At 38.8% G+C, this 27480-nt stretch overlaps 2 protein-coding genes across 11 annotated transcripts in view; both read right to left on the bottom strand.

The window, feature by feature from the left end:
- Positions 941-16023, bottom strand: CCT2 (chaperonin containing TCP1 subunit 2). Of its 2 annotated transcripts, NM_001170520.2 has the most exon segments (17): positions 941-1235; positions 3184-3325; positions 4143-4242; positions 4512-4615; positions 4944-5072; position 5410; positions 5413-5528; positions 8586-8689; positions 10033-10160; positions 10364-10464; positions 11908-12110; positions 12814-12926; positions 13046-13122; positions 13725-13836; positions 14912-14977; positions 15109-15183; positions 15896-16000. In NM_001170520.2, coding segments are annotated over 17 exon segments (1605 nt in total). In that variant the 5' UTR covers positions 15899-16000; the 3' UTR covers positions 941-1204.
- FRS2 (fibroblast growth factor receptor substrate 2) overlaps positions 21585-27480 on the bottom strand; it is a 127521-nt gene continuing 121625 nt past the window's right edge. For 8 of the 9 annotated variants that reach the window (XM_021091057.1, XM_021091054.1, XM_021091058.1 and 5 more), the window contains one exon: positions 21585-26689. In XM_021091057.1, the coding sequence (XP_020946716.1) occupies positions 25739-26689 (951 nt within the window). In that variant the 3' untranslated portion in view covers positions 21585-25738. 9 annotated transcript variants of the gene reach the window in all.

The following is a 27480-nucleotide window of genomic DNA, read 5'->3' as shown; positions in this document are numbered from 1 at the left end:
AGAATCTCTTTGATGATCTCAGAAGTTTCTCCTTTATGTTGGAGGATATAAACAAGTATAACAAAACCCAAATTTTTCCAGTTTTAATAACTTCTACAAAATAGTATTAAAATGTTGAGAAAAACTTATGGACAAAAACAAAACAGGTTGGTTTATCAGTGTTTCTTTGAGAACCCTTTTGCTCCTCCATGTGAATACAGTGTCTCTCCCACAATGCTGGCAGACACCCAGTAAAAACTACTGCTGGGTTATCATTTCTTGTGCACTTTGCTACATACACTGACAAGTATTAATAACCTCCAAATGGAAATTTACCTTTAAACCATCAAACTCAGCACATGCTTATACACATTCTAAGATCCATTTGCCAAAAACAATAATAAAGAAACCTAAAACAATCAACAATGCTTATGTCTAACCATATTCCCTATAAAAAGTATCAGAGGTGCTTGAAGTAGTTTGCAGCAACCAATATTTAAAATATAACTTTCAGACTTCCCCCTTGGCATGGTGGGTTAAGGGCCCAGCCTGTCACTGAAGCAGCTTGGGTCACTGCTTGTGGCATGGGTTCAACCCTTGGCCTGAGAACTTCCCACATGCCACAGGTGGAGCCCAAAACAAATTTTAAAAATAAATGTAACTTTCACAATTGAATTAACAAAAACTAATTAATTTTTTTCCTATGTAAGAGACAATACTTAGACTACACAAAATTAAAGAGTACTAAAGTAAAGGGCACTTCCACAAAATGGTTAATAAAGGTTATGTATGATTGAAAATCAAAAGATTAATGCATATTTATCACATCTCACTTGGACTTTCATCAGGATAACTTTCATAAATGTATAATGTCAATCATTAAACTTTCAGAACACCACAATGAAAATACTATCGTTCACTCCCAGTAAGTAGAGTTAAAGACAGGAAACAAACCACTAAGTCAAGTAAGAACTAAATAATTGTTCCAATTTTTATTTTGATGCACAGTATGAGAAATAAATTCTTAAATCAACTGAATTTTATGGAAAATGAAACAGCAATAAATTAGACCCATGTTAAAACAGGAGGTCAGTTAAATGTTCAAACTTAAGGATATAATAGCCACAGATAAACTTCGTTTCTAGTCTTCTTTCAGGAGGCTGAAGTCTTTCAAATGCACTTTTGCTATGAACTGGTCCAAGAGCTCAACAGTATACGGGAATGCTTAACAGGGGTGGTGATCAGGGACACGTTTCCTACAAGAATGACAAAACATACACTTGGGAAAGAAGCCAACAGTGGAAATGAAATGCATGATTGTAACCAAAGGTCTATATTAAATACAAGCACAGCTAGGAATCTAATTTTATTAAAGCCAATTTTTAAACACGTAACAAGGCTATTTCTACCTCATAATTAACATCCTTTAATTACTGTATTAGTAAGAGGACAAGACAAAATCTGTGGAATGTGAAGGCCTGCAGGTATTCAGTTCTCGATTTCTCATCCAAACAACATATTTGTCAAATACATATTCTCCAGAAATTGGTTAACTCATGTTTTTAAACTAACACATACTAGGGAATTTTTACTTAGTCAAAGATGGTTCTCTCAGTCAGAAGTTGTAAAATGACAAGACTTTGGGGCTTCTAAATGAAAACACCTAGATTAATAGTCTAAATGAACAAAAACAAGCGTAACAGATAACCTAACCTGGTGATGGAGTTGGGCCATTCTCTTGGATATGCCAATAGTACCTCTCATATATCTTTGATATAAAACTTTTTTCTCTGGTGACCACATAGTCAATCTCTCAAGAAGGAGGTATGCTAAGTAGGGGTAGTAGCAAATTTTCTTTTTTTTTTTTTGCTTAATGCCTAAGGAAGCATAGCTTCTAGAGAAAAGCACAGCAATTAAGAGAAGCAGAAAAACCATAAAAACAGATCCACAGAGTACAGCACGCTGGGATCATATAGAAAGAGATAAAAAACCTTCCAATCTTGGTAGCTTAAATCTTGGTATGACCAAAGGAAGTCAATTTATCAAGCAGCTGTCACAGAGCACTGATCTGAAAAATTAATCCCCTAGAAATTAATCATGAGTATGAAGATGGCCAGAGTCCAGTGCATTTGGGAAGGCTGAGTTGAACAAAATTAGTTTCTTTACTGCAAATTACTCAGAATTTCTAATACATTTAAGACACAACTTTGAAAATGAAATGAGATCAAATAAGGTACTACTGTGTATTTTTTTTCCCCTCTTTACAGCTGCACCTGTGGCATATAGAAGTTCCCCAAGCCAGGAGTTCCCGTTGTGGTGCAGTGGTTAACGAATCCGACTAGGAACCATGAGGTTTCAGGTTCAATCCCTGACCTTGCTCAGTGGGTTAAGGATCCGGCGTTGCTGTGACCTGTGGTGTAGGTCGAAGAGGCGGCTCAGGTGCCGCGTTGCTGTGGCTCTGACATGGTCCGGCAGCTACAGCTCCGATTAGACCCCTAGCCTGGGAACCTCCACATGCCGTGGGTACAGCCCTAGAAAAGGCCAAAAAAAAAAAAAAAAAAAAAAAATGGAGTTCCCAATGTGGCCCAGTGGTTAACGAATCCAACTAGGAACCATGAGGTTGCCGGTTCGATTCCTGGCCTTGCTCAGTGGGTTAAGGATCCGGTGTTGCCGTGAGCTGTGGTGTAGGTCGCAGGCACGGCTCAGATCTTGCGTTGCTGTGGCTGTGGTGTAGGCCAGTGGCTACAGCTCTGATTGGACCCCTAGCCTGGGAACCTCCATATGCCGCGGGAAGCGGCCCTAGAAAAGGCAAAAAAACAAACAAAAAGAATATATACATGGAAAAGGGTACCTAGAACAGAAAATGACTACAGCCAACTTGTCCTGATAAAGATATCAGTTGTTACTATAACACTCCCTACCCACCCCAAGCTCTCTGGTTTTTGACTTTCCCCAGGCTGGCTCTTTATCTACCCTTTCAATGGAGGACTACTCTGTTGTTAACCGCATTCTTCTCCCCATCTAAGTTTCTTCTGGCTCTAAACTAAGAGCTGTGATTACATATTTTAAATTTAAGTAACTTGCAAAATGCTGTTATCTAGACAAATAGCTCCACTTTCTTTCAATTACAATTATTACATATATACAGCTTATTTTTTACTTCTATGTTAATTCTAAGAAATGTTTTTTAAAGTGTTACAATACCGTGGTGCTGCTTTGATAATGTTGTCCACACGTAGAATCACTTCTGCTGCTTCAGCTGCACTTAAAAGAACTTGTCGTTTCACTTGGAAACTTTCTGTTATACCCAGTACTGCCATATCTCCAATGGTACCTTCCTTCATATCTGAAAAGTATTTACTAAATAAACAACTATAGTCTTAACAACTAAAGTATCAACATACCAAATGACATAATAAAATTAATCCTCACTTATAAAAAATAAAATTACAACCATTTATTCAATTTAGTTATTGAGAACACTCTCAACAGCCAACCACTCAAGGAAAGCGATTTAGAAAATGTCATCTGTATTAATAGAGGGCAACTATTATCAAATAATGGAAAATTTATATACAACACTGTATTATCCACATTTATCCAACTATAAATAAAAACTGAAGAAAATCTGCTCATCATTGATTACACCATGGATTCTTAAGAACTGGAAAAGAATTTATGTCATGTACTTTTCTTCTTGTTAGAGTCCTCCTTCATCTTCTGGCAGATTATCTTCTCCAGTGACAGGATTATCAACTCTCTAAGAATTCCTTCAATGTCTAGACAGTATTTTGGGAAACTCTCCAATGAGTTAGATCTGTTTTTTGGCCATGTTCATGTATGCATCACTCAAGAATGCTCAGAATAAGTTTACTGTGAGATTAAGAGTTAACAGTGATTATAAAACATATGGTTAAGTTTAGTTACTTCAGAATATAAAAACTCTTTTATGTATTTAAATCTTACAGTCATTACATAATAAACTATTTACAAATCTCCTAACTAGTTTTATACCCCTTAAAGAATAATTAAGTTTTAGCAGTACTGAAACTACAAAGTTAAAAAACTTTCCTAGGATGTTTAACAGTTATAAAGGCAAGGGCCACGAGAATATTTTATAGATTATTATTAACAACTATTACAAGGTTCCAATTATTCCTTACCCAGTCCAGCAGTTGTATTGCCTTCACTATGGGCAGCTCGGAGCTGTGCAACCAGATCTGCACTATCATAGCCTGCATTGTCAGCTATGATAGTTGGCAACTATGAAGTGAAAAAGACATGGTAACTACTCCACTAAAAGAAAATTAACTTACAAACCAGAAGAAAAGCTTTTTAAAATTACACATTTAGAAACAATGTAAATCTGCTTCCTTTTAATTATTGCTCATAAAGAAAACTCCGAAATCAGATTTAAGTAGTGTGAACCAATTTTCCTTAAAGCCAAGAAAGTAAACATTTTCTGTCCAAGATAGAAAAACCAACAATACCTATAAAATTTAAGTTCAGGTCTCTCTTTTTCATTAACTTACCATTCTCAGGGCTTTAGCATAAGACTCCATTGCAACAGCTTCTTTGCCTGGTGTTCTATTGGCAAGCTGTGTCACAGCATGAGCCATGAGCATCTCAGAACACCCTATGGATTAAAGTTCCAACAACACATCATTTTGCTTAGTTGTCTCGAAAACACTAAATTACTGACTTCCCTTCAAATACATTAACCATTTGAAAATTAAGTGCAAAGGCAATGTAAAGTTTCTATAAGAACTATTAAAGCCAAAAGCATTACTACATTTTAAAAAATACAATATGCTTAACATTTTTCTTTTTTTGAGTTGACCACGCCTGGAGCATGTGAAAAGGCCAGGGAATGAACCAGAGCTGTAGCAGTGACAGCACCACATAGTTAAGCTACAGGCCACCAGGGAAGTCAAAAATATGCTCAGTATTTTTCAAATGCTTACCTCCTCCATAAACTGTTCTAGAATCTTTCACAGTTTGGGCAAGAACACAAAGAGCATCATGCAAAGATCTTTCTGCTTCATCTAAAATTTGTTGAGTGGCACCACGTAAAACAATGGTGCAAGCCTCACCTAAGGTTAAAAAAAAAACACATTTTTTATGTCACAGTGAACATTTAGTTATGAAACATAAAATTTGCCTTCTACTATGCAGATTAATTATATTATTTGGTTTTTAAAACTGACATGTCTTCCACTATTACGTATTCTTTGCTAACAATCCATATTCCTGTAAGTTTTAAGTTATCTAAAACAATTATGTTGAATATATACTGTTCACAAAGATAAGGTTACCATGAGGCTGCCCTCAAGAGACTGAAATTAACACAAACCATGTTTTGTATATTTTAGTAACTACAATAACTTTCACTTCGGCAGAGCCCAAACCAGGATCTACATAATCACTCACCAGGGCTACCCCAGAGAAGTGAATGAGTTTGTCTTCTCCAATCATAACTTCCTCAATAAGTTTGCAACTTCCAAGCTTCACTAGCTCTGGGTGGTCAAAGGTAGATGCAATTTCACCACCTATGTACATAAATACACATTAATTAAACACACAACAGGTTCAACATCTGTTTTCTAACAAGCAGCAATTAACAGAAAACAAAATATTTAAGTTGACTGCTTACTATATGCCAAGCACTCTCTGAAGCACTTTAGACAAAATGACTCATCTTCCGCAACAACCTTAATAAGATAGGTTTAATTTATTATCCCATTTAGAAATGGGAAAATTGAAGTTGGAAGACGTTTAGTTTCTCTCCGAGGTTATGTATTTCAGACAAATACCAAGCTGAAATTCAAATACAAGCAGTCTAGCTTCACACCTCTATGTATACACTGATAGTATATGTATATACCATCTTTTTTTTTTTTTTTGTCTTTTTGCCTTTTATTGAGCCGCTCCTGCAGCATATGGAGGTTCCCAGGCTAGGGGTCTAATCGGAGCTGTAGCCACCAGCCTACGCGACAGCCACAACAACATGGGATCTGTGCCTTGTCTGAGACCCACACCATAGCTCACGACAACACTGGATCCTTAACCCACTGAGCAAGGCCAGGGATCAAATCCGCAACCTCATGGATCCCAGTCAGGTTTGTTAACCACTGTGCCATGACAGGAACTCCTGTATATACCATCTTAACTGAGACAATACTTACCTTTAAGCCTAAACTTATATTCAGATTTTCTTTTTTCAAAGTATACTACAAAGCTTTACTAATTAATTAAAACAGTAGGCACTGGGATAAAGACAAACATACAGACCAATGGAACACAGAATATACCCCTGAATATACAGTCAATTGATTTTTGACAAGAGTGCCAAGAATACACAGTGGGTAAAGCATACTCTCTTTAACAAGTGGTACTGGGTATTATATTTTTTTTTATGATTTTTATTTTTTCCATTATAGTTGGTTTACAGTGTTGTCAATTTCTACTGTACAGCAAAGTGACCCTGTCATACATATATACATATATTTTTCTCACATTATCCTCCATCATGTTCCAACACAAGTGACTAGATAGTTTCTTGTGCTATACAGAAGGATCTCACTGCATAATCTACTCCAAATGCAGTAGTTTGCATCTATTAACCCAACTCCCAGTCCATCCCACTCCTGCCCCCTCCACTTGATTTTCTGAATCCAGTCTATAAGATCAGTATTATGATCCAATATCCCAAAATAAAACTTCAACATATTTGACTAGTCTTTTATGTCAGCAGATATACTGACATTAGGAACTGCTTAAAATAGTGAGCACTTGTTATCTGCTAATTATCAAAATAACTGCAATGTCAGATTGCTGCTGTAAGGCCTAGAAAAAGGGAAATGTATATTGAGGATTGTCCCAGAACAAACTTAATGAGGAGTCAAAAAAGAAATTCCTTTTACTCCTTGGGTCTTACTTCTATTCCTATTTCCCTTCCATCTTCTACTCTATGAACATTTCCCTTCCTGGTTCTTACTTAAGCAAAAATTAGGTTTTCATTTTAAGACTCCTTTCCCTATCTCATTACTCTTTTAATAGAGTCAGTTCCTCCATCATCATCAACATCTTTTCCTACTCCTTACTGATAAACCTGCTAAGTAATTAATACTTTATTTCTATTTTATAATTCATTTATAAAAAAGAGGCTGGTCTTTCCAACTCTATTTTGTTGGCAGATTCCTGAGACTGTTTTGTGTTCTGGGCATGAAACACAAGAGATGTTTGGGACATTATATCCCCAAAATGAGGCCAATGTGGCTTATGAGAATTCTCACTTATCCTATGCTCACTCACTCACCTGTTTACAAAATATTTTTAAACATTTGCAGGAACCAATTTCACAAATCTTAACAACAGATGAGTTACTTAAGGATGGGAGCCACCATGGAATCAACTTCGCAGCCATATAGTTGGTGTGCTGGGTGCAGTACATTTTCTTTTGCATGCATGTGGCAATTTCATGCTATCAAGTCCTTATGGTATTAACTTATCTCAAGCATGTGTTCTTATTCACAATTATTTCTTATGTTTTTAATTTTGTTGCATTAAGGGAAGAATTAAATAAATGTGAGCATCATAAGTTTTATCAACTTAAGCATCAAGTATGCAAAACCTTTAAAGTGGGTAAACCCATTTCCAAGAAATTAATGAAAGGAAAATGTCTCTTTTTAGGTCAGACCACCATGCTTCCAAATTAATAAAAATAGCTTAAGAAGTTGAGATGAGCCCAATCCAATAATATACATTAACATACATTAATTTCTTCTAATACACACTGCAGTTCCAAACTTAATCTGATGTTCCACGTGGCGTTATACCTCAAGCCTCACTCTCAATTCTCACTGCCAGATGGCAAACCAACTTTCCAACCTATTCATTCATTTTCAAGGGCCTGTATAAAGAGTGTTACACTTAGTTTTCAAGGGTTACTAAAACCCCATCACTTTGGCAACCAAAAGTGAACAATTGCACTCTATATCATTTTGATGCAGACATCTGTAAACACCCTTGCTGGTCCACACTGGGATTATAAAATGCTTACCTCTACTGAAGGGTACTTTTCATCATATGCTGCAGGATTGTCTCACACTTATTTCAACATTTATTACTTCCATACATTTTTTAAAAATTAACAAAAGCAACATTTAAGTACTTGACCCATGTCTGGCGTACAGTTAAATGCTAAATAACGATGCTATTCTTACTGTACTACCACACAGGGCACAAAGCATTCAACTACTCAGTACCAGAATTAAATGAATAAATTAAGGAGGACTTAAGACTCCTTTTTTTTAGTTTATTTAGACTACATTTAGAACAGTGGTCTTGTAGGTTTGTGAAAAAAGATCGATCTTTAAAATACCACAACCACCAAAAAACCTACACCTATGGCAAAGCCGGCATATAATTTGGTATATTAAAAATAATGTAACTAAAGATATCAAAAAATTTAAGATTTCAGAATAACTATTTAGATTCCAGGCCCTTTAAAGGGATTTCTTTGTACTCTTGGTAATGAGTTACACAGACATTCAATAAATCCAAAAGTGATTACTAAGTTAGAAAGTAGTAACTTCTTCCCATACCTGTGACAAGAGCAAGGCGTTCCACACCTGCAAAATCTGCGTGCTCAATAGCCATAACACCAGCAGCACCAAAGAGCTGTTCAGGATAATTATAAATTAACTGCCTATAAACAAAATACGAAAAAAATTATTCACAATTGTTACTTCACAAAATAAACACACTGGAGAAAAAACATGAAAACATTTTCCTTTGATTACCAGTAATCAAAGAAATGCAAATTAGAACAAGATACCATTTCTTACCTCTACAATTATTTATAAATTAGTGTATCCACAGTAGTACTGAAATGGGTATTATTTTCTATATTGCTATTGACAGTATAAACTGAACCCACAATTCTGAAAAGCAATTCAGCAGTAATGCATCAAAATCCATACCAATGTTTATACACTTTAATTCCACTCATGAGGAAGGTACAGCAAGAAAATTCCAACATTAAAAAATTTAATGAAGACATGTTTTAACAATTTCTACATAGAAAAGCAAAACTTTCCAGGAGTTCCCATTGTGGCGCAGTGGTTAACGAATCCAACTAGGAACCATGAGGTTGTGGGTTCGATCCCTGCCCTTGCTCGGTGGGTTGACGATCCGGCGTTGCCGTCAGCTGTGGTGTAGGCTGCAGACACGGCTCGGATCCCACGTTGCTGTGGCTTTGGCGTAGGCCGGCGGCTACAGCTCCGATTCGACCCCTAGCCTGGGAACCTCCATATGCCGTGGGAGCGGCCCAAGAAATAGCAAAAAAAAGACAAAAAAAACCCCAAAAAACAAAAAAAACTTTCCAAAGTCCTCAATGTCTACTAGGAGAGTTTATAAATCACAATTTGCCAACTATAAAAACCCTGCAATTTTAGGTTGTATATATACACACACACAGTTAGGTAAAAAAAGCAAATTACAAAAGTTTATAGCATATGATCACAACTAGGTGAAGAACTGAAACTAGAAGACTATACACATAAACGCCAACTTAATAAAATAAAAAATTCTGAGAGAACCCTGTTTCTTCTTTATACTTTCTTATTTCCCCATATGAGCACATGTTACTTTTACAATAGGGGCAAAAAGGACATCTATTTAAACAGTTTGTAAACTTTTCACTTCTCCATTGTTTTACTCCTAAGCTATCATTAGCTTTTTGCTACTTCAAACTCCCATCATTTAATGGTGAATTAAATCCCTCTTCCAAATATTATAACCAAAACTAATAACACAACTGCCAAATCAGAAAACTTTTGTCACTGTTGACACAAAGTTTATTAGCAAAGTATATTAACATAAAATTTCACTAAAATCACTGTAATGCAAATGCCTTGCTGAACAATTATATTTGGAGAAAAACAACACTTTCTAAATAACAACTAAATTCAATAGGAAAGTATTTCCCTAAATCATTGCAGAATAAAATCCTTTTTTGATTACAAACATTGTTAGCATGAGCACACAGACCTGTTAATAAAGCAGTTTATCCCATGCTTAAGAATACGTTCAACTTTCTCCTTCATTTTTTCCTTTTCTGCATGTTCTATTTCTGCAACCTTTGCTGTAGAATCAACTCTCACCCTGGAACCAAATATCTAAGACAAAGGATAAAAAAGCAGCATCATTTTCATTACTTGTAAGTTTCATGGCATATTTGGCATATTTAAACTCTTAAGTGTAAAACACACCCCAAACTATGTGTACAGTCATATACATTCTTTCTTTTTTAGTGCAACTGATTCCCCCCTGAATTTTTAGCAGCTAGCAATTCGAATTCCTAGAAATGTAGTTAACATACCTTTATTTTATCTGTATCCATACCAGTATTTGCAATAAGAATTTTAGCATTTTCAATTCGCTTTGGTTGATTTACTCCAATTTTTTTATCCAACAGAAAGCCTATAATATAAGGACAGCATTGTATTAAATACTTTAAGACTGTCTTTAATAAATCTTTTAAGGTATTTGCTCAAATTACTCTATCATTTTAGGGCGGCACATGGAGGTTCCAAGGCTAAGGGTAGAATTCGAAATGTACCCGCTGACCTATGCCACAACAACACTGACCAGGTCTGCAATCTACACAGCTCATGACACTGCTGGATCTTTAACCCACTGAGCAAGGTCAGTGATCGAACCTGTGTCCTTTGCCTAGCAACTATACTTGAATAAAAATTAATTTTTAAAAAAAGAGTAAATGGAGCACTTTTGAATATGTCTCATAATATGCAGGTGTGTAGGTTGCAATGTAAAGCTATTAAGTCCACTTTCTTTAGCTTAAAACCAACACACAAGAAACAAGCTGTGAAGATTCAGATGCACAGGATGAAAGGCCATGAACAGCAGACAAACTTGGCCCGAACCATGCTGTTTACCAGAAATGTATGCAGCCTTAAAACAAACTATTCAGCCTTACCTACTCATCTATAAACAGGACTATCACCAGCAGTAGAGATGCAAGTTACCAGCCTAGGGTTCTGCTAATTTGGAACTATCAAACAAACTTGGTATGCCTATCCCTCCAAGTTTCTTTCAGATGCATATGTAACTTTTACCTTATTAAATCATTATAAACTTGGGTTCACTGCTCTATTCAGCTCAACTTAATTCTCACTGGATGTTGACATGAGAAAGAAAAGCGATTTTAAGTAAAATTCCCATTAGAATGCATGACATGGGGCAGGTGTTCAAGAATGGTACTCCCATGAAAGAGACACAACATGCAACAAAACCCAACTCCAAATCACTGATAAAGCCGAAACCGTAAAGTACAACTTACTCCTTTTTCCTTCTCTACAGAAGAAAATGCCTATACTGTCTACAGACTGTTTTGTGAAGTAAACACACAAAAGATGCTTTGAAAAATTCATACACTATTGTTAAGGAAACAGCAGTTGCTAAGACTCATTTACTGCTCTTCAAGAACACCAGAAACTATATCCTCAACACCCGCCAACTAAACAGTATGATTTACCCAGACCCTTCCTGGAGAACACACATAGTCCTGAAAAAGGTGCCATTTGAAAATAACTGACGTCTAGTAAGAGAAAACTACAACTTCACTTTATTAGAGACTGTACCTTAACTCATGGTATAAAGTAAAACCTAGAGGTTATCAAAGAAATACTGAGGTAGAATGAGAAGATGAAGTAGCATGTTGTTAATGTAACAAATGGATTAAGAAGACAAAAATGGTTGGTTGCAGTATGATTTGTGTCCTAAAAGACAAGTTTTCTGGCTTTGTAAAGTACCATTCGCCCTGATTAACTAAAAGAGGATTTTGTCAGTACTTCACTTTCAACATGTGATTAACACTTCTTTGAGCATATTCAACATACATACCTTCATCTAAATAGGAATCTGCCAGACTTCCTCCGAGCTTCTTGATGACATGAATTGCCTCCAGATTACCAGAGCCTTTCAGTCTGAGAACAGCTTCTACAGCTAACTTAGTGAAGTGGTCTTTGTGGTGAGTGAGAAGTTTTGAGGATAATGTTGTTCCTGCAATGTTCATTAAATCTTGACGGAATTTAACTTCATCAGATCTGCAAAAACAAACAAACAACCCCCCTCAGGCCTATTCTTAAAATGCTTCTCCAAAGTTAACAACTGTTTTGTTTTTCAAAATGTATTCAGACACGTGTCTGTCAATATACTTTCAGCAAACAAAAAATTCAAGAACATAAGAGGATTATACAGCTAGTGGAACTGTAAATTAATAAATTTTTTTCTGGAGGATTACTTGTAAATAACTATGCCTTTAAATACATACATACCTTTGGACCCAGAAATTGTATATTCTTTAAAAAATAGTAAGTTCATAACATTATAAAGCTAAAAATTATCAAAATACAAATCTCCAATTACAGATAGGTAAATTACAGCAAAGTTCATCATCAAATGCATACTTCTACTGAAATACTACAGAGATACTGACACCCAGAAACATGCTTGTTATTCAACTAAGTTAAAGAGGCTAAGAAAACCCTCTAGATGAGGATACTATTTATTTTGCTTATTGTGATTATATATGCAAAAAAACTGGAAATCCAAACTTTAACTTTAGTAGTGACTACCTCTGGGTAGTCACTCTGGGGGTAGTATGGGTTTTTTGGTTGTTAAGGCAGGCCTTTAAGAAACAGGATCATGTTGGTGTATGCTTTTCACTGTTCCCTAGACTTCCTGCCTTGAGAAAATTTTGAAAAGAACAGTAAATGTTTGAAACAATAGTTATTTTGGTATACCAACCCATGGTCAACTGCAGAATTCAACAGAGCCTGTCTTGCTGCCTTGGTGGCTTCTCTCCAACCAGCAATAATGGTCTGTGGATGAATCTTTTTTGCAATTAAAGATTCTGCTTCCTGTTAATAAACAGTGGAAAAGGTGCATCAACAGTAAATTTGTGGGAAAAGACTTCCGATACTCAAAACCATAGTAATTAAAAACCCCAGTAAGACTGAAGTTGCTCATTTAGTCTTACCCTTAGTAATTCAGCTGCAAGAACAGTAACAGAGGTAGTGCCATCGCCAACTTCATCATCTTGAACCCTTGACATGTCTAGGAAAAAAAAAATGCTACTTATTAACCCACTTATATTTGATTCTGCTTTTTAAATTTTATCTCAGTAGCTTACCTAATTCTCTAAACAACCCATTACCAATCTAAATCTCACCTAAATTTCCTCACCTGAAAAATTCTTTGGAACTTTTCAGTCTGAAATTCAATAATTTTACTATCAGTAAGTACATGGCACTCCAGAGACTTGTATTTTAATAATGATAATAATCAATTAAAGGTCAAACATGACTTAATAAAAAAGACAGTCAAAATAGCCTATTTAAAATTGTTTCAGAAGCTCCCCATCTTGGCTCAGTGGAAACGAATCTGACTAGGAACCATGAGGTTGCGGGTTCAATCCCTGGCCTTGCTCAGTGGGTTAAGGATCTGGCCTTGCCATGAGCTGTGGGGGAGGTCACAGACACAGCTTGGATCTGGCATTTCTATGGCTCTGGCACAGGCCGGTGGCTACAGTACCAATTTGACCCCTAGCCTGGGAACCACCATATGCCATGGGTGCAGCCCTGAAAAGCATAAAATAACTAAATAAAAATGAAAATAAAATTGCTTCAAAATGTTAATTAACAAAACATCAGACTCACCAACTAAAACTTTAGCAGCTGGATTGTCCACACCAATGTTTTTCAGAATAGTTGCACCATCATTGGTTACCATAAGAGAAGCATCTCGTCCACTGCTTAATAGAATTTTATCCTAAAAGGAACATATTTGGTTTAAGTTAATATAGAAGCACATCTGGAATTCCCTGATGGCACAATGGATTAAGGATCCAGCATCATCACTGATGTGGCAACAGTTCGATTCCCAGCCTGGGAACTTCTGCTTGCCTTGGTTACGACCCCCTCCAAAAAAGATACGAACACATATGGAAGAACGAATAGGTCAATCCATACTCTCACACATTGCTAATGGGTAAATACTCTGGATGGTTATTTGGCAGCATCCATTCAAATTTTTTCATTGCATACATCCCCAAAATCAAAACCTGGCGTCTATCCCTAATACTAGAAGAACAGAGCCTGGAGTTTCCACTGTGCCTCGGCAGTAACAAACCTGACTAGTATCCATGAGGACTTGGGTTCAATATCTGTCCTCATTCAGCGGGTTAAGGATCCGGCAGTGCCGTGAGCTGTGGTATAGGTCGCAGATGAGGCTCGGATCCCATGTTGCTGTGGCTGTGGGGTAGGCTGGCAGTTACAGCTCTGATTTGACCCCTAGCCTGGGAACCTACATATGCTGTGGGTTCAGCCCTTAAAAACAAAAGAAGAGAGAGCTATGAACAAGGCTGTTTCTACAATGTAATAGCGAAGGCAACAGATGCAAACTATTTCTCACAACAAAGTAATAAATACAAACCATAAAATAAGCAACATGCAGAATACTATTTGGCAAAGAGGACGGGTACATTTACACCGAAAGGAATTTAAAAAAACCAAGTTACAGAAAAAGTACATACAAATATTATCTGTGAAGAGATAAAACAACGTTCTGTTACAATGACAATACATAAAAAACACCTAACACATAAGATACCCTTACCTCTACATAAGAACAAAGGCATTGATTATGTTTATGTCCAAAAGGACTGGGGAGGGGAGTGGCATTTGAGATGAAAGAGGACTTTAGTCACTGATTTTTAATAAGGAAAATACACACAAGTCTTTAAGTATAATCAACAATTAAATATTTAAAAGCGTCTTCAAAAAGCATGCTATTACATTTCTACAAAAAGTTCTAAAACAGTATTAAAAATCCCTATTTTTCTTACCATGCCCTTGGGTCCCAACGTGCTCTTTACCAAGTCTCCAATAGCGATGGCACCAATAAAAGAGGACTGGAGTAAAGATTAAAGAGATGATGAAAATCAACTTAAGAGTCTTAAATTGTGAAAAAACAAACAAAAAAACAAAAAACGAACATCCCCCTCCACTATTGTATCTTTTAAAGAATAAGAACGAGGCTTACCAGACGAGCTGTCTCTGCTCTCTCTTCATCAGCCCCAGCCTTGAAGATATTAACAGGTGCCAGGGAAAGGGACGCCTAAAAGGGACAAACAAGAATCAGTCTAAGTACCAGTACTCCTTAACACATATACTTGGATACCTTCCACTAGACTTACCAGTTGCTATCTAAGAGAAAATCAGTTTGCAGAATAGCGTCCTTTTTTAAACAAATGAAGCTCTTCATCACCGGGGCGGTATTTAAAGCGGAGGGAGGGACTAAAGTGACACTGCTGTTTAGAACCACAAATGCTCCAAAAATAAAAATTCTACGTCAGAGAGATTATCGGTGTACAGCAAGTTCAAAGATGATTTTAAAAATGAGGTGGCCGGGGTTGTAGCCCACTCGCGCGACGACCGCCAGGCGGACGAGGGAACACAGCGGCCCCGCTTCCAGCTTCGCCCTCCGGCCGCTCCAGGCTCCGCCCCGAGGGGGAGGGCGGGGTCCGCCTCGCCGACCCGCCCGGTGCACTAGAAATTTCTCTGCTTGGGGTGAAACGCGGCCCTTGAGGTTTGAGACTGCGGAGAGGCCGACTCCGAATAAGACGCTGGCCTTAAGGCCCACTCCTCCCTCGGGCCCGCACCGGGGGCCTCACACGCCGGCCCGGCGCAGGCCACACGCCGCGGCCTGCGCCATGTGCTGCGGCCCCGGGGGACAGACTCAGGGAGCCCGCGTCGTTGGGAACACAGAGATGGGCAGAGGGCGGCGCGGCACTGGGGGCCTTGGGCAGGGACTGCGGGACCAGACTCACCATGGTTCCGAGGAGTTCGGTACACACGCGCACCCCTCACAGCTCGCGATCCGGTCCAGAGGGAAAAGAGGCCGGAAGTGACGCCACACGCTCTCCCGCAGGGGGCGGAGCCCGGGCCGGCGCGCGGCTCCTTATGGGCGCCGCCCTGGGGGGAAGGGAAGGGGCAGCATTTCGAAGGGAGCCCCGCGGGTCGGAAACGCTGCCAGTCAAGCTCGAGGGGCGGGGCCTTGGCTGCCCTCTGCCCCTTGCGGAGCCACCTGCTCAGGACTAGGAAAGGAGGGTGTGACGTTTTGCTTGGGAACTAGCGGTTTGGAAGCAGAACGCCCCAAGATGGAAGAGACGCCTCGCCGCCCTTGGGGGTTGCCATAGCAACGGAGATTTCTCTTGCAAGTTTTAATTTTTTTTTTCTTTTTAGGGCTGCGCTGAGGCAAATGGAAGTTCCCAGGCTAGGGGTCTAATCGGAGCTATAGCTGCCGGCCTACACCGCAGCCACAGCAACGTGGGATCTGAGTGGAGTCTGCGGCCTACACCACAACTCACGGCAAAACTGGATCCTTAACCTACTGAGTGAGGCAGGAGATCGAACCTGCGTCCTCATGGATACTAGTCGGATTCTTTACCGCTGAGCCACCATGGGAACGCGGAGGGTTTTTTTCTTAAATTTAACCTTAAAAAATTTTTGCCTTGAGGTGCTACATATACACAATTTAAAGTGTTATAATATTTTACTGCTAGTTTAATTTTGAGCATTATTTTTTTTTAATTATTTTTTTTTTTTCCTGCTATTTCTTGGGCCGCTCCCACGGCATATGGAGATTCCCAGGCTAGGGGTCCAATCGGAGCCGCAGCCACCGGCCTACACCAGAGCCACAGCAACGAGGGATCCGAGCCGCGTCTGCAACCTACACCACAGCTCACGGCAACGCCGGATCGTTAACCCACCGAGCAAGGGCAGGGACCGAACCCGCAACCTCATGGTTCCTAGTCAGATTTGTTAACCACTGCGCCACGACGGGAACTCCAATTTTGAGCATTATTAATACAGAGGAACACAGATTTCTGTTTTGTTTGCTTCTGTTTTTTGTCTTTTTAGGGCCTCACTGGAGATATATGGAAGTTTCCAGGTCAGGGATTGAATCACAACTGTAGCCACCGGCCTACACAGCAGCCACAGCAATGCCAGATCCTTAACCCACTGAGTGAGGCCAGGGATGGAACCCGCATCCTCATGGATACTAGTCAGGTTCATTACCACTGACCCCCAACAGGAACTCCAAGAATTGCATTTCTTTTATTGAATTTTAGAACACTTTTTAATTGGACTGACCAGGACAAGGTCTTGTGAGCTCTGACAGAGACATTTACTTTGTCTTTGCCCTGCTTGCTCATTTTTAGGAGGGCTCACCACCACCAGCACCATCACTCACAGTTGTAGGGATGACCAACATCCTCTTAAGCTGTGGTAGAGAGCAAGATCAATCGTAAATATTTCTGTTTATTAAGAAGTTTTCTATTTTCCTTACGTTGACCCTCTAGGATGTTCAAAGTAGAATATTTGTGCTTAAAAAAAAAATCTATTTAGGAGTTCCCTCCGTGGCTCAGTAGTTAACAGACCCGACTAGGATCCGTGAGGATGTGGGTTCGATCCCAGGCCTCACTCAGTGGGTTAACGATCTGTCATTGCTGTGAGCTTTGGTGTAGGCCAGCAGCTGTAGCTCCGATTTGACCCCTCGCTTGGGAACTTCCATATGCCAAGGGTGCCACCCTAAAAAGCCAAAAAAAAAAAAAAAAAAAAAACTATTCACCTAGGGAGCACTTGGATTTTGGCAATTATTAACATTAATAGATTTTTCAATTATTGTTTCTACCCTTCAGATAAAATTCTAAAAAGGTTAATTTACTCCAGGGGTTGAAAAACCATGGGGAGCCAAATCCAACTCACCACCTGATTTTGTATGGCCAGAGAGTTAAAAATGATTTTCAGGAGTTCCCGTCGTGGCTCAGTGGTTAACGAATCTGACTAGGAACCATGGGGTTGCGGGTTCGATCCCTGGCCTTGCTCAGTGGGTTGATGATCTGGCGTTGTCGTGACCTGTGGTGTAGGTTGCGGACGCGGCTCGGATCCCGCGTTGCTGTGGCTCTGGCCTTAGGCCGGTGGCTACAGCTCTGATTCAACTCCTAGCCTGGGAACCTCCATATGCTGTGGGAGCAGCTCAAGAAACGGCAAAAAGACCAAAAAAAAAAAAAAAAAGATTTTCACATTTTGATCAAAAACAAAAACTTTTGTGATACATTAAAAATTACATGAAATTTATTTATTTATAATGATTTTTATTTTTTCCATTATAGCTCATTTACAGTGTTCTGTCAATTTTCTACTGTACAGCAAGGTGACTCAGTTTATTTATTTTTGCTTTTTTTTTCTTTTTGCCTTTTCTAGGGCCGCATTCACGGCATATGGAGGTTCCCAGGCTAGGGATCTAATCGGAGCTGTAGCTGCCCGCCTACAGCTAGAGCCACAGCAACACGGGATCTGAGTGGCGTCTCCTTAACCCACTGAGCAAGGCCAGGGATCAAACCTGAAACCTCATGGTTCCTAGTCGGATTCGCTAACCCCTGTGCCACAACGGGAACTCCAATTTATTTTTGCTTTTTAGGGCCACACCTGCAGCATATGGTGGTTTCCCGGCTAGGGGTCTAATCAGAGCTACAGCTGCCAGCCTACGCCACAGCCACAGCAACGCAGGATCCAAGCCGAATCTGTGACCTACACCACAGCTCACACCAACACCAGATCCTTAACACACTGAGGGAGGCCAGGGATCAAATCTGAGACCTCATGGTTACCAGCCAGATTCCTTTCTGCTGAGCCACAACGGGAACTCTGAAAATTACATGAAATTTATATTTTGGTGTCCATAAAGCTTGATTGGAAGACAAGCAAACTCATTCATTTTTATACTGGGCAATACAATACAGAGTTATACAATGGAAGATTGAGTATTTGAAATGAACTCTATAGCCTATTAAGCCTAAGATATTTACTCTCTGATCCTTTACAGAAATAGTTTCCTGACCCTGGTTTACACTATGTCCAAGGTCCATCATGAAAAAGGATGTTCAGATTGGACGAACTGTTATTTTAAATCTATCAAGAGTTCTCTATTTTTTGCAGGAAAACTTGTTCTTCTCTTAGGAATGCAACTCAATCAGCAGATCTCAAATCACACACACCAGAAGGAGAAGAGTCACAAGAAGCTAAGATGCCTGCACAATATTGAAAACAGCTGTTTTTATTGTGTGCAGAATCACATACCTGGAAATATTATAATGTTCTCCAGCAGGCAAGTCTGAGACTCTGGGTGACAGAGAAACCAGCACCTCTGCCCAACCAAGGGTTTTTGTTTTTTTTTTTGTTTTTTTTTTTGGTCTTTTTAGGGCCGCATCCACAGTGTATCTAAGTTCCCAGGCTAGGGGTCAAATCAGAGCTCTAGCTGCCAACCTACCCCACAGCCACAGCAATGTGAGATCTGAGCCACGTCTGCGACCTACACCACAGTTCACCGCAATGCTGGATCCTTAACCCACTGTGCGAGGTCAGGGATCAAACCTGGGTCCTCATGGAACTAGTTGGGTTCGTTACTGCTGAGCCACGACAGGAACTCCCCCAAGGGGCTTGTGGATGGGGACTGGAAGGCAGGCCCTGCTACTTGTGAGCTAAGGCCTGAGATAGTCAGCAGGAGGCCCCATGAGGGGACTCACAACCATTTGTCCTTTCTCCATTGTGAGTGTTTTTTTTTTTAACTTTTCCTCCTTTCCTACCTCCTTTGGTGTCACCCTTGTACCCCAGGGGTTAAACGCTCAGCTTCGGGGGAACCAGACTGCACGGTTTGGATTCCAACTTTTCCATATACTGATATCCCCACTCCCCACCTTTGCACCCTTTGCTTCAGTCATGTGGAACCTTTGCCACCATTGAACACCATGATCTTTCTATACCTCTGTGCCTTTGTGCCCAGTATTCCTTCTCCCTAGAATATCCTCTTCCCTCCTGTCTTGATCTGTGAAGGCGCACATCAAACACCTCAGGGATTACCTCCTCCAAGCTATTCTCGAAAACCTGCATTCTCAGGCTGAGTTAGATCCCCTTCCTTTGTATGTGCCTTTATCATACCACATATTAAGAATTAGAGTAACCGTTTTTGTTTTTTTTTTTCAATTATCCTAAGGTATATAGCTACTACCATTCTAGAGATATCAGAGGGAAGATAATTCACTATATATGTCTTAGGGCTTAGTTCTTAGGGAGGAGAAGGGAGGAAGGGCACTGTCCCCAGTGAGAAGGGCTGTTCTAAACTACATACAAATTCCTTGGAGGACAAGGGCAGCAATCTTTATTACTAGCATAAGGCCTAGTTCATGCTTATTCATTAATTAAGAACATGTGTCTCTTGTGGCTCAGCAGGTTAAGAATCCAAAGCTGTCACTCCAGGGGCTGGGGTCACTGCTGTGGTGTGGCTTCGATCCCTGGCTAGGGAACTTCCACATGCCAGGGCTGTGGCCAAAAAAACAAAAAAGAACACGTGAATAGTTCTTCATGGTCTTGAAAGGAGCTCAAAGGAAAAATATAGATTTAATCCAAAGAAGATTTTAATTTCTGAGAACGAACACCTAAGTTTTCCAAGATGTGGTCACTGTGACATCTTAACCGACTGGTGGGTTCCACGGTGTCTGACACACAGTAAGTACACGATCACTTGTGGACTTGTTTATTCCCTTTATTGCTTAAATGAGCTCCATCTTGAACTGTGCCTAAAAAGGCCTTGCAGTGCCACTCAGTGATGAAAAAACAGGTTTGGACGCCCAGACCCGAGAACTACTAGTTTGGATGATCAAGAAGATAAAAAGTGAGAGCCTGTCAAAATACTTATAATTTCACTTCACTTTGAAATGTAATCCCATTATATGTTCACTTTGCAAACAGAGGCAGTGGCAGTGATGTGAGACTAAGAAAGAAAACCTCTTATCATAAAGTTTCAAGAAATGTGTAAAATATAAATACAGTAAAACTTTAAAGAGGTATCCAACCAAACTTTTATTGGGGTTTTATTGCAATCTACTTTTGGCAGTATGGGGAAAGTAACCATAAGAACTCCGATCAGATTTTATTCAACAAAGCAGTTTTCCATAAATGCTTAAGATTAGCGTATAGTCAGCTCAGCTTCCGGTATCAACTTGAATAACTTGTCATGGGAATTTATGCCAGAATGACAACGGTAAGGCATTGCAAGATCCCAAATCGTCTAAAATTAAACCATATTTTACATATACTTTTTAGGATGATATACTAATACTCTACAATAAATAAGGATTTAAAATATGTGTTGCTTTGTCCTTGTTGAACTAAATTCAATTTTTAGCTTATTCTTTAAGTTATTCCAGTTAATAAAGGTTTGATTGTACTTCAGGAACTCTGACTATACCAAAGGAAAAAAATGAGTTCTTATTTGTTAGGACAAAAATTAAGCCTAAAAAGCACATTCACCCTTGTCCTGAAAAGCATGGTCCATCCTATAGGAGATAACCTTCTCATGCCTGGAAACATGGTTGATGTGGAAAAAGTCCTATGCAAAGAACAACTAGAGGGCAATCCTCCCATCTCCACGTCCTCCAAAAAGCCACACTCGGCCTCAGTGTAAAAGTTATATTTTATTGCCATGCTACAAAATGTATGAAGTTGGCACTGACAGGGAGAAATAGAGAACAAGGGTGGGGAGGGATAGAGGGCAAAAGATGTTGTTACATATACAATAAGGTTTAATCAACAGTGGTAAGTTTTGCCAATATTAAAAATGCAAACCAAAATTTAAAATGCTGATCTGAAACAGCATTGAAATACAATTTATGCATAGTACAGTATCACTTATGTCTTTTATTAGAGATATATGGAATGTTTATAAAAGAAATTAACCATAGGGGTAAAATTCATATTTCATATACAATTTGGCAATGGTAGTCCCACTGTTAGACAATTTTTTATAAAAGAAAAAATTAAAAATCTAATAAGCTACCTTTATACAAAGTTGCTATATTTATGCCTTTACGTAGGAAAAAACATTTATAATGCAAATTAGGACATACAATAATCTTACAATATTATACAATGTAATGAAAATAAAAACATAACAAAATTTGTCCTTTATAAAATGTATATTTTGCATTTACTAATGCAAATGTGGCACACCGGTGACTACTGTACTATTAATACCATGCTATTATTGTCCAAATGTCATAGAATTGCAATTGTAATGATGCTACAAAAGAACTGTGTTAAAAAAAAGAAAAGAAAAGAAAAAAACAGGGATGAAGAAGAGGGATGTGAAGAACAAGAAAGACAGGTTGCTGGTTTGGGCAGAGTATACTGTGGTATGTCATAAAATATTTGTTAATTTTTCAAGCCAAAAACATTTTCTGTACATTCTGTGATTTCGTACCAATGCCTTTATTCAAATTTGGCAAATATCAGGGAAAAGGTAATTAGTACCATATACCTCACTATCAGAAATATGAAAGATGCCAATACATAGGTTACTTTGAATGTCGTCTCTAACGTTATGTCCATTTCAAGGAGATATATATATATATATATATGTATATATACATATATATATATATATTTATACACACACACTACACATTGCACAAAACACTTGGACATTATGGGTTAGGAACAGCACAAAAGGGAAGTGGGACATACTTTTTAGCCTGTTAAAACCTTTACCTTGAGGCAAAAACATGGTGGCACATTATTGGGAAATTATGGAAACATAAGGCCCCTGTCCCATTTTTAATAGAACATTATTGAGGTACACTTTTATATGTTGTGCCACAGCTCTGGGGGGGATAAACAAACACTAGCTTGACTTAACATTGAACTGTGGGGTCAACATTAATATCTATAAAAACAAAGATTGCTTGGCAAATTTTCTTAAGTCCCAGATGTGATCTATTCTGAATATACTGAGAAGTGAAAAGCTTTTTGCTGAGTCTTCAAGAGTAAAGTGCATATCTCATCACTCCACAGCAGCAGTAAATAAAAGGAACTATTTGCCAATCTTCCTGGAGGGAGGGAAGGCACCATATTTTCATTTTTAAAGTTAGATGAAACAGGGAAATAAAACACACTAAGAAAAAAATACAGGTAATACCCATATCAGTTTCCAGCCCCGGTCTGGGATAAAAGCTGTTATGCTCTATAGGGATAAAAGAGGATTCTATTAGAGGGAAAACATATGAACAATGATTATAATTCCAGAACCAAAAAGTGGGATCAGACGGACTATCAAAGAAGAGAGTATCTAAAATTAGGTGTTTCAGAAAACCTGAAACATATGGCCACAATTATATCCCAAGACAGTATCTCATTCTAAAATGCACCTAGTAATTGGTACATTCTTCCAGGACAGAGCTTAATGCCCATTACTAGACTACTGCAAAGGACAAATAGTGTTCTATGTTACTTATTAAATAAGAACACAGGTGACTTCCAGAGACTTCTAGAAGTTAACACCGGTTGTATACATCTTTCCTAATACTCGTAGTACCTAAAATCAAATTCTTAGCAGACAGATTGGTCCCATTTTGGTTTTTAAAGCACACATTATTTAAAGAATAAACTGTAATGGTTATATTATCGTTACTTTAAAAATATAAAAACTAATCAAATCTGGAAGGAAAAATGAAAAGGATGAGGAAAAGAAAGAAAAGAAAGTATCCAACCTCCAAAATGAGAAAGAAAATAGGTCAGCCCTTTCATTTGGAGGTTCACGTTCTGTCTTGACTGCTTGTTTTGGAGAAAACCATGTGCACTGGTTCCATCATGATTCTTATTCCACATTACAAAATTCATCATACAAATTTGGCACAATTAGCAATCTGCTCAGAAAAAAGTATAAATGGAACAGTACGTTAAAAATGGAAACTGCACATCCATACTACTGCTCTCTTTAGAGAACAGTGAACACTTAAGTAAGCACCAAATTCACAGGCAAAAAGAAAGAAAATTCTGCTATGCACATAAACCAATGGCACGAAAATGATAGACATCTTTAATAATTTATTTTCTTTATAATGGTCCCACCCTATTATTTTGCTAGTCCATTCACTGTCCTATAATGAGGCCATTTATGGAACAGATTAGATGATATATGACTGAAACTTTTTCATGCTAAATTAGCCTTAGTTACATCTGGTAAATCCAGATCATACTCTCAGACGTCCTCATATTTTGAGGAAACTGAAATATTTTGCACGGTTATCAAACCTTCTTTCCACTCTACTTTTTCTTGTCTTCTCTGAGGTTTGGGAAACTGGAAAATTCTTGATTTTCCAAGAGTTAGACACAGGGATTCTCCTCAGTTTACGGAAACCTCAATTCATTTTCAATCCTAAATTAGGAATCTCATTGCTACAGACTTCCACTGTACCTGCTATGCTGGTTAACATTCTATTGCAATCAAGGGATAATCCAAGATCCAGCTATGAATGAAAGGGCAGCAGAGCTGAGCAGCACTGTGACGGAGGGGAATCCTGCTAAAGTGCTGGGGCGAGTGCTCACCGAAGAAACACAGTACCTTTAGGGAACTTGATGCATGTTAAAAGGAGCTTTTTTTTTTTTTTTTTTTTTCCCTCAGCTGCTAAAGAGATCACCTACGGACCCAAGTGAAATTTAAAATTGAGAGAATGCTTTTATCAGCTTGAAAAGTAAACAGCATATAAATAAATACTGGACAAGGGCAAACCTGTTATAGAATAACAGTAAATTCCAAATGAACCTTCAAAACCATAATTTGACAAAGATGCAAACTAAACAACAATGAACACAGAATCCAATTTCAAAACTATATACAAACTCAAACATTTTAAACTGAAAAAGACATGAAGCAACAAAATTAGACATCCCAAACACCAAAGGAAACAAATGAAGGTAAATGGCAACCTAATGGCACAAATGCCTCCAGAAAACAATGCTATCTATGGTTAATAATCTGTAGGAGAGAAACTTTTAGGAGATTCATGGTTCAGATTTTCAAATGTTTTTGGGTAAAGTGACCTGAGACGGATTCTTGAGCCTATTTGTAATTCTGATTAAGATATCTGGACATGCCCTTCAAATGACATCATGAGATGAATACACAGAAAACCTTGTCTCTTTCCTGCCTTTCAACACATCAACGGCAAACCATAGTCATGTGCGCTGGATTCTTTCTAGAAACGCTGAAGGCAAAGGAACTGACTGGTGCATAAGGAGGTGTGGTACTTCTATTTCCTTTACATATGTTTTGGCTCAAGTCAAAAAGCCTACAATTAATGGAAAAAAAAAAAAAGATTCCTCATGTTACATGCTGGAGGCCACATACCATGAATAGTGAATCTACAAATATTACTTTCAATGCCTAGAGTTATCTGTCAGCAATGCACATTATCAAGAGGCTTTATAAAATGTTTTAAATGCCAACCATGACTTACATATGAATGATATGCGTGAGTCCAGAATCTTGATAAAAATCGACCAGCATGTCACTCATTTCAACCCTCATTTTGAATAGGCACTGTGAAAATGGGAATGCTGCTGTACAGTAATGAGTAGTATATAATGAAATTAGTGTTCTTTAATGAGTACCTGTTCTATATTAATTCCCTTTAAAGAAGCACATGAAATATTCAGAAAAAAAAATGTATAAGTCTATAAAAGGAGTTAGTGTTTAGAAATAAAAATGAAGCACTTGCATCTTCATTTTTAAAAACTTCACAAAGGTGCAAACAGTATAATGCTTTCCGGGCTCACATGGGCAGATCAGTACTATTGTGTCTAGTTTTCCTAGATGTACCATCGTCTCGCGGCAGTGCTTTCTGCAAATTTGACATGGCAGCAGTTCTCTCGATGTCTATCACAGCGTACAGCTCTGTGCGCCTGGTAGGGGTCTGTGGAAGGGGAGTGGTGGGCGTTTTTGGAGTCTGAGGGTTGTCAGAGTCACTGCCGCCTTCCAAGTCAACCTGTATGTAATTGAGCTGCCTGTGTTCTAAACTTGGGCGCCTGATATCAAAGTTAAAGACTGTTGGTGTACAGTCCCGACGCCTAGAATATTCTATTTTGTGAGCACTTGCCGGCACTGTTACATTCTCTGTATTTACATAGTTATGCATTGGATCTAGATTATTATGGTAGCCATTTAAAGATGGGGTCTTTGGTCCTAAATTGTCATCTTCATCCCTACTTAGCTTGCGGGCTTCCCAAACAGGAGGCAAAGACGGTAGATTTTCGTAGTTTAACAATGCAGTTCTTCTCTGAGCCGAGTTGTTGATATTCTGGGTGTCTGAGGTACTGGTGGAGGGCAGACGCCCTCTCCTGAGCCCCGAGGCACTGGGGAGGGAGAGCCCGTTTAGGTTTTCATACACCAGTTTGTTAACAGAGGGTACGTCTCTTCGTTCATCACTGTCATAGCCAGTGTCCCATTCCGTGTTATTTGCACCGTTTCCGCTGACTTGATCTCTTCCAAGTTGTTCCAGTTTCTCTTTTTCCATCAATTGCTTTTGAACAGGGGTTGGTCCTAAGACAAATTTGACTCCTTCTGGTTCAAGAAGAATCTGAGGGTCCCTGTCCTCAATACTACTTGGTTCTTCTTTTGGCGTGTTGCTTTCAGCATTAGAAATTCTTGCCTCCAATGGGACATGCACGCTTGTGCAGTTTTTCCGCTCTTCTTGCACACCTGTAGTGTTGACATAGGTATGTACCTAAAACAAAACAGGAAAATGAATGGGTAACTTGCTTAAAAAAAAAAAAAAATACATGCGAGGAGTTCTCCTGTGGTGCAGCAGTTAAAGATCTAGCATTGTCACTACAGTGGCTGGGGTCACTGCTGTGGCACAGGTTTGATCCCTGGCCTGGGAACTTGCACATGTTGTGGGCAAGGCAGAGAAAAAAAAAAAAAGTCAAAAAATGTACCTTACCGTATCAATTAATTTTATTAACTTTCTCTTTAAACATATTCCTATTTCAAAGCTTCTATACCTATTTTTTAATAATAGACTAGTGTGTGTTGCGGGTGGGGGGGGATGTAGAAATGTCTTCCTAGCTTGATGAAAGAATAACTACTTTGAAATTTATTTGATGGTTGCCAGAGGGGAGGGGGGAGTGAGTGAGATGGACTGGGAGTTTGGGGTTAAGATATGCAAACTATTACATTTAGAATGGATAAACAATAAGGTCTTACTGTATAACATAGGGAACTATATCCAATCTCCAGAGATCATGATGGAAAATAATACATAGGAGTTCCCGTCATGGCTCAGCAGGTTAAGAACCCAACTAGTATCCATGAGTATGTGGGTTGGATCTCTGGCCTCGCTCAGTGGGTTAAGGATCCAGCATTGCTGTGACCTGTGGTGTAGGTTGTAGACACGGCTTGGATCCTGAGCTGCTGTGGCTGTGGCGTAAGCTGGCAGCTGTAGCTCTGATTTGACTCCTAGCCTGGGAAATTCCATGTGCTGTGGGTGAGGCCCTAAAAAAAGACACACACGCATAC

The sequence above is a fragment of the Sus scrofa genome, chromosome 5 (assembly GCF_000003025.6).
Source record: "Sus scrofa isolate TJ Tabasco breed Duroc chromosome 5, Sscrofa11.1, whole genome shotgun sequence".
Lineage (NCBI taxonomy): Eukaryota > Metazoa > Chordata > Mammalia > Artiodactyla > Suidae > Sus > Sus scrofa.
Note: the sequence above shows the minus strand (reverse complement) of the source record. Positions and strands in the feature narration are given on the sequence as shown.

What these genes read in the sequence shown, in the direction of transcription:
- CCT2 (XM_021090963.1), bottom strand. An exon ending in ATGCTAAAGCCCTGAGAATG is followed by an intron (nt 4,243 to 4,511) that starts GTAAGTTAATGA and finishes TTCACTTCATAG; the next exon opens with TTGCCAACTATCATAGCTGA. An exon ending in ATTATCAAAGCAGCACCACG is followed by an intron (nt 1,236 to 3,183) that starts GTATTGTAACAC and finishes TCATTCTTGTAG; the next exon opens with GAAACGTGTCCCTGATCACC.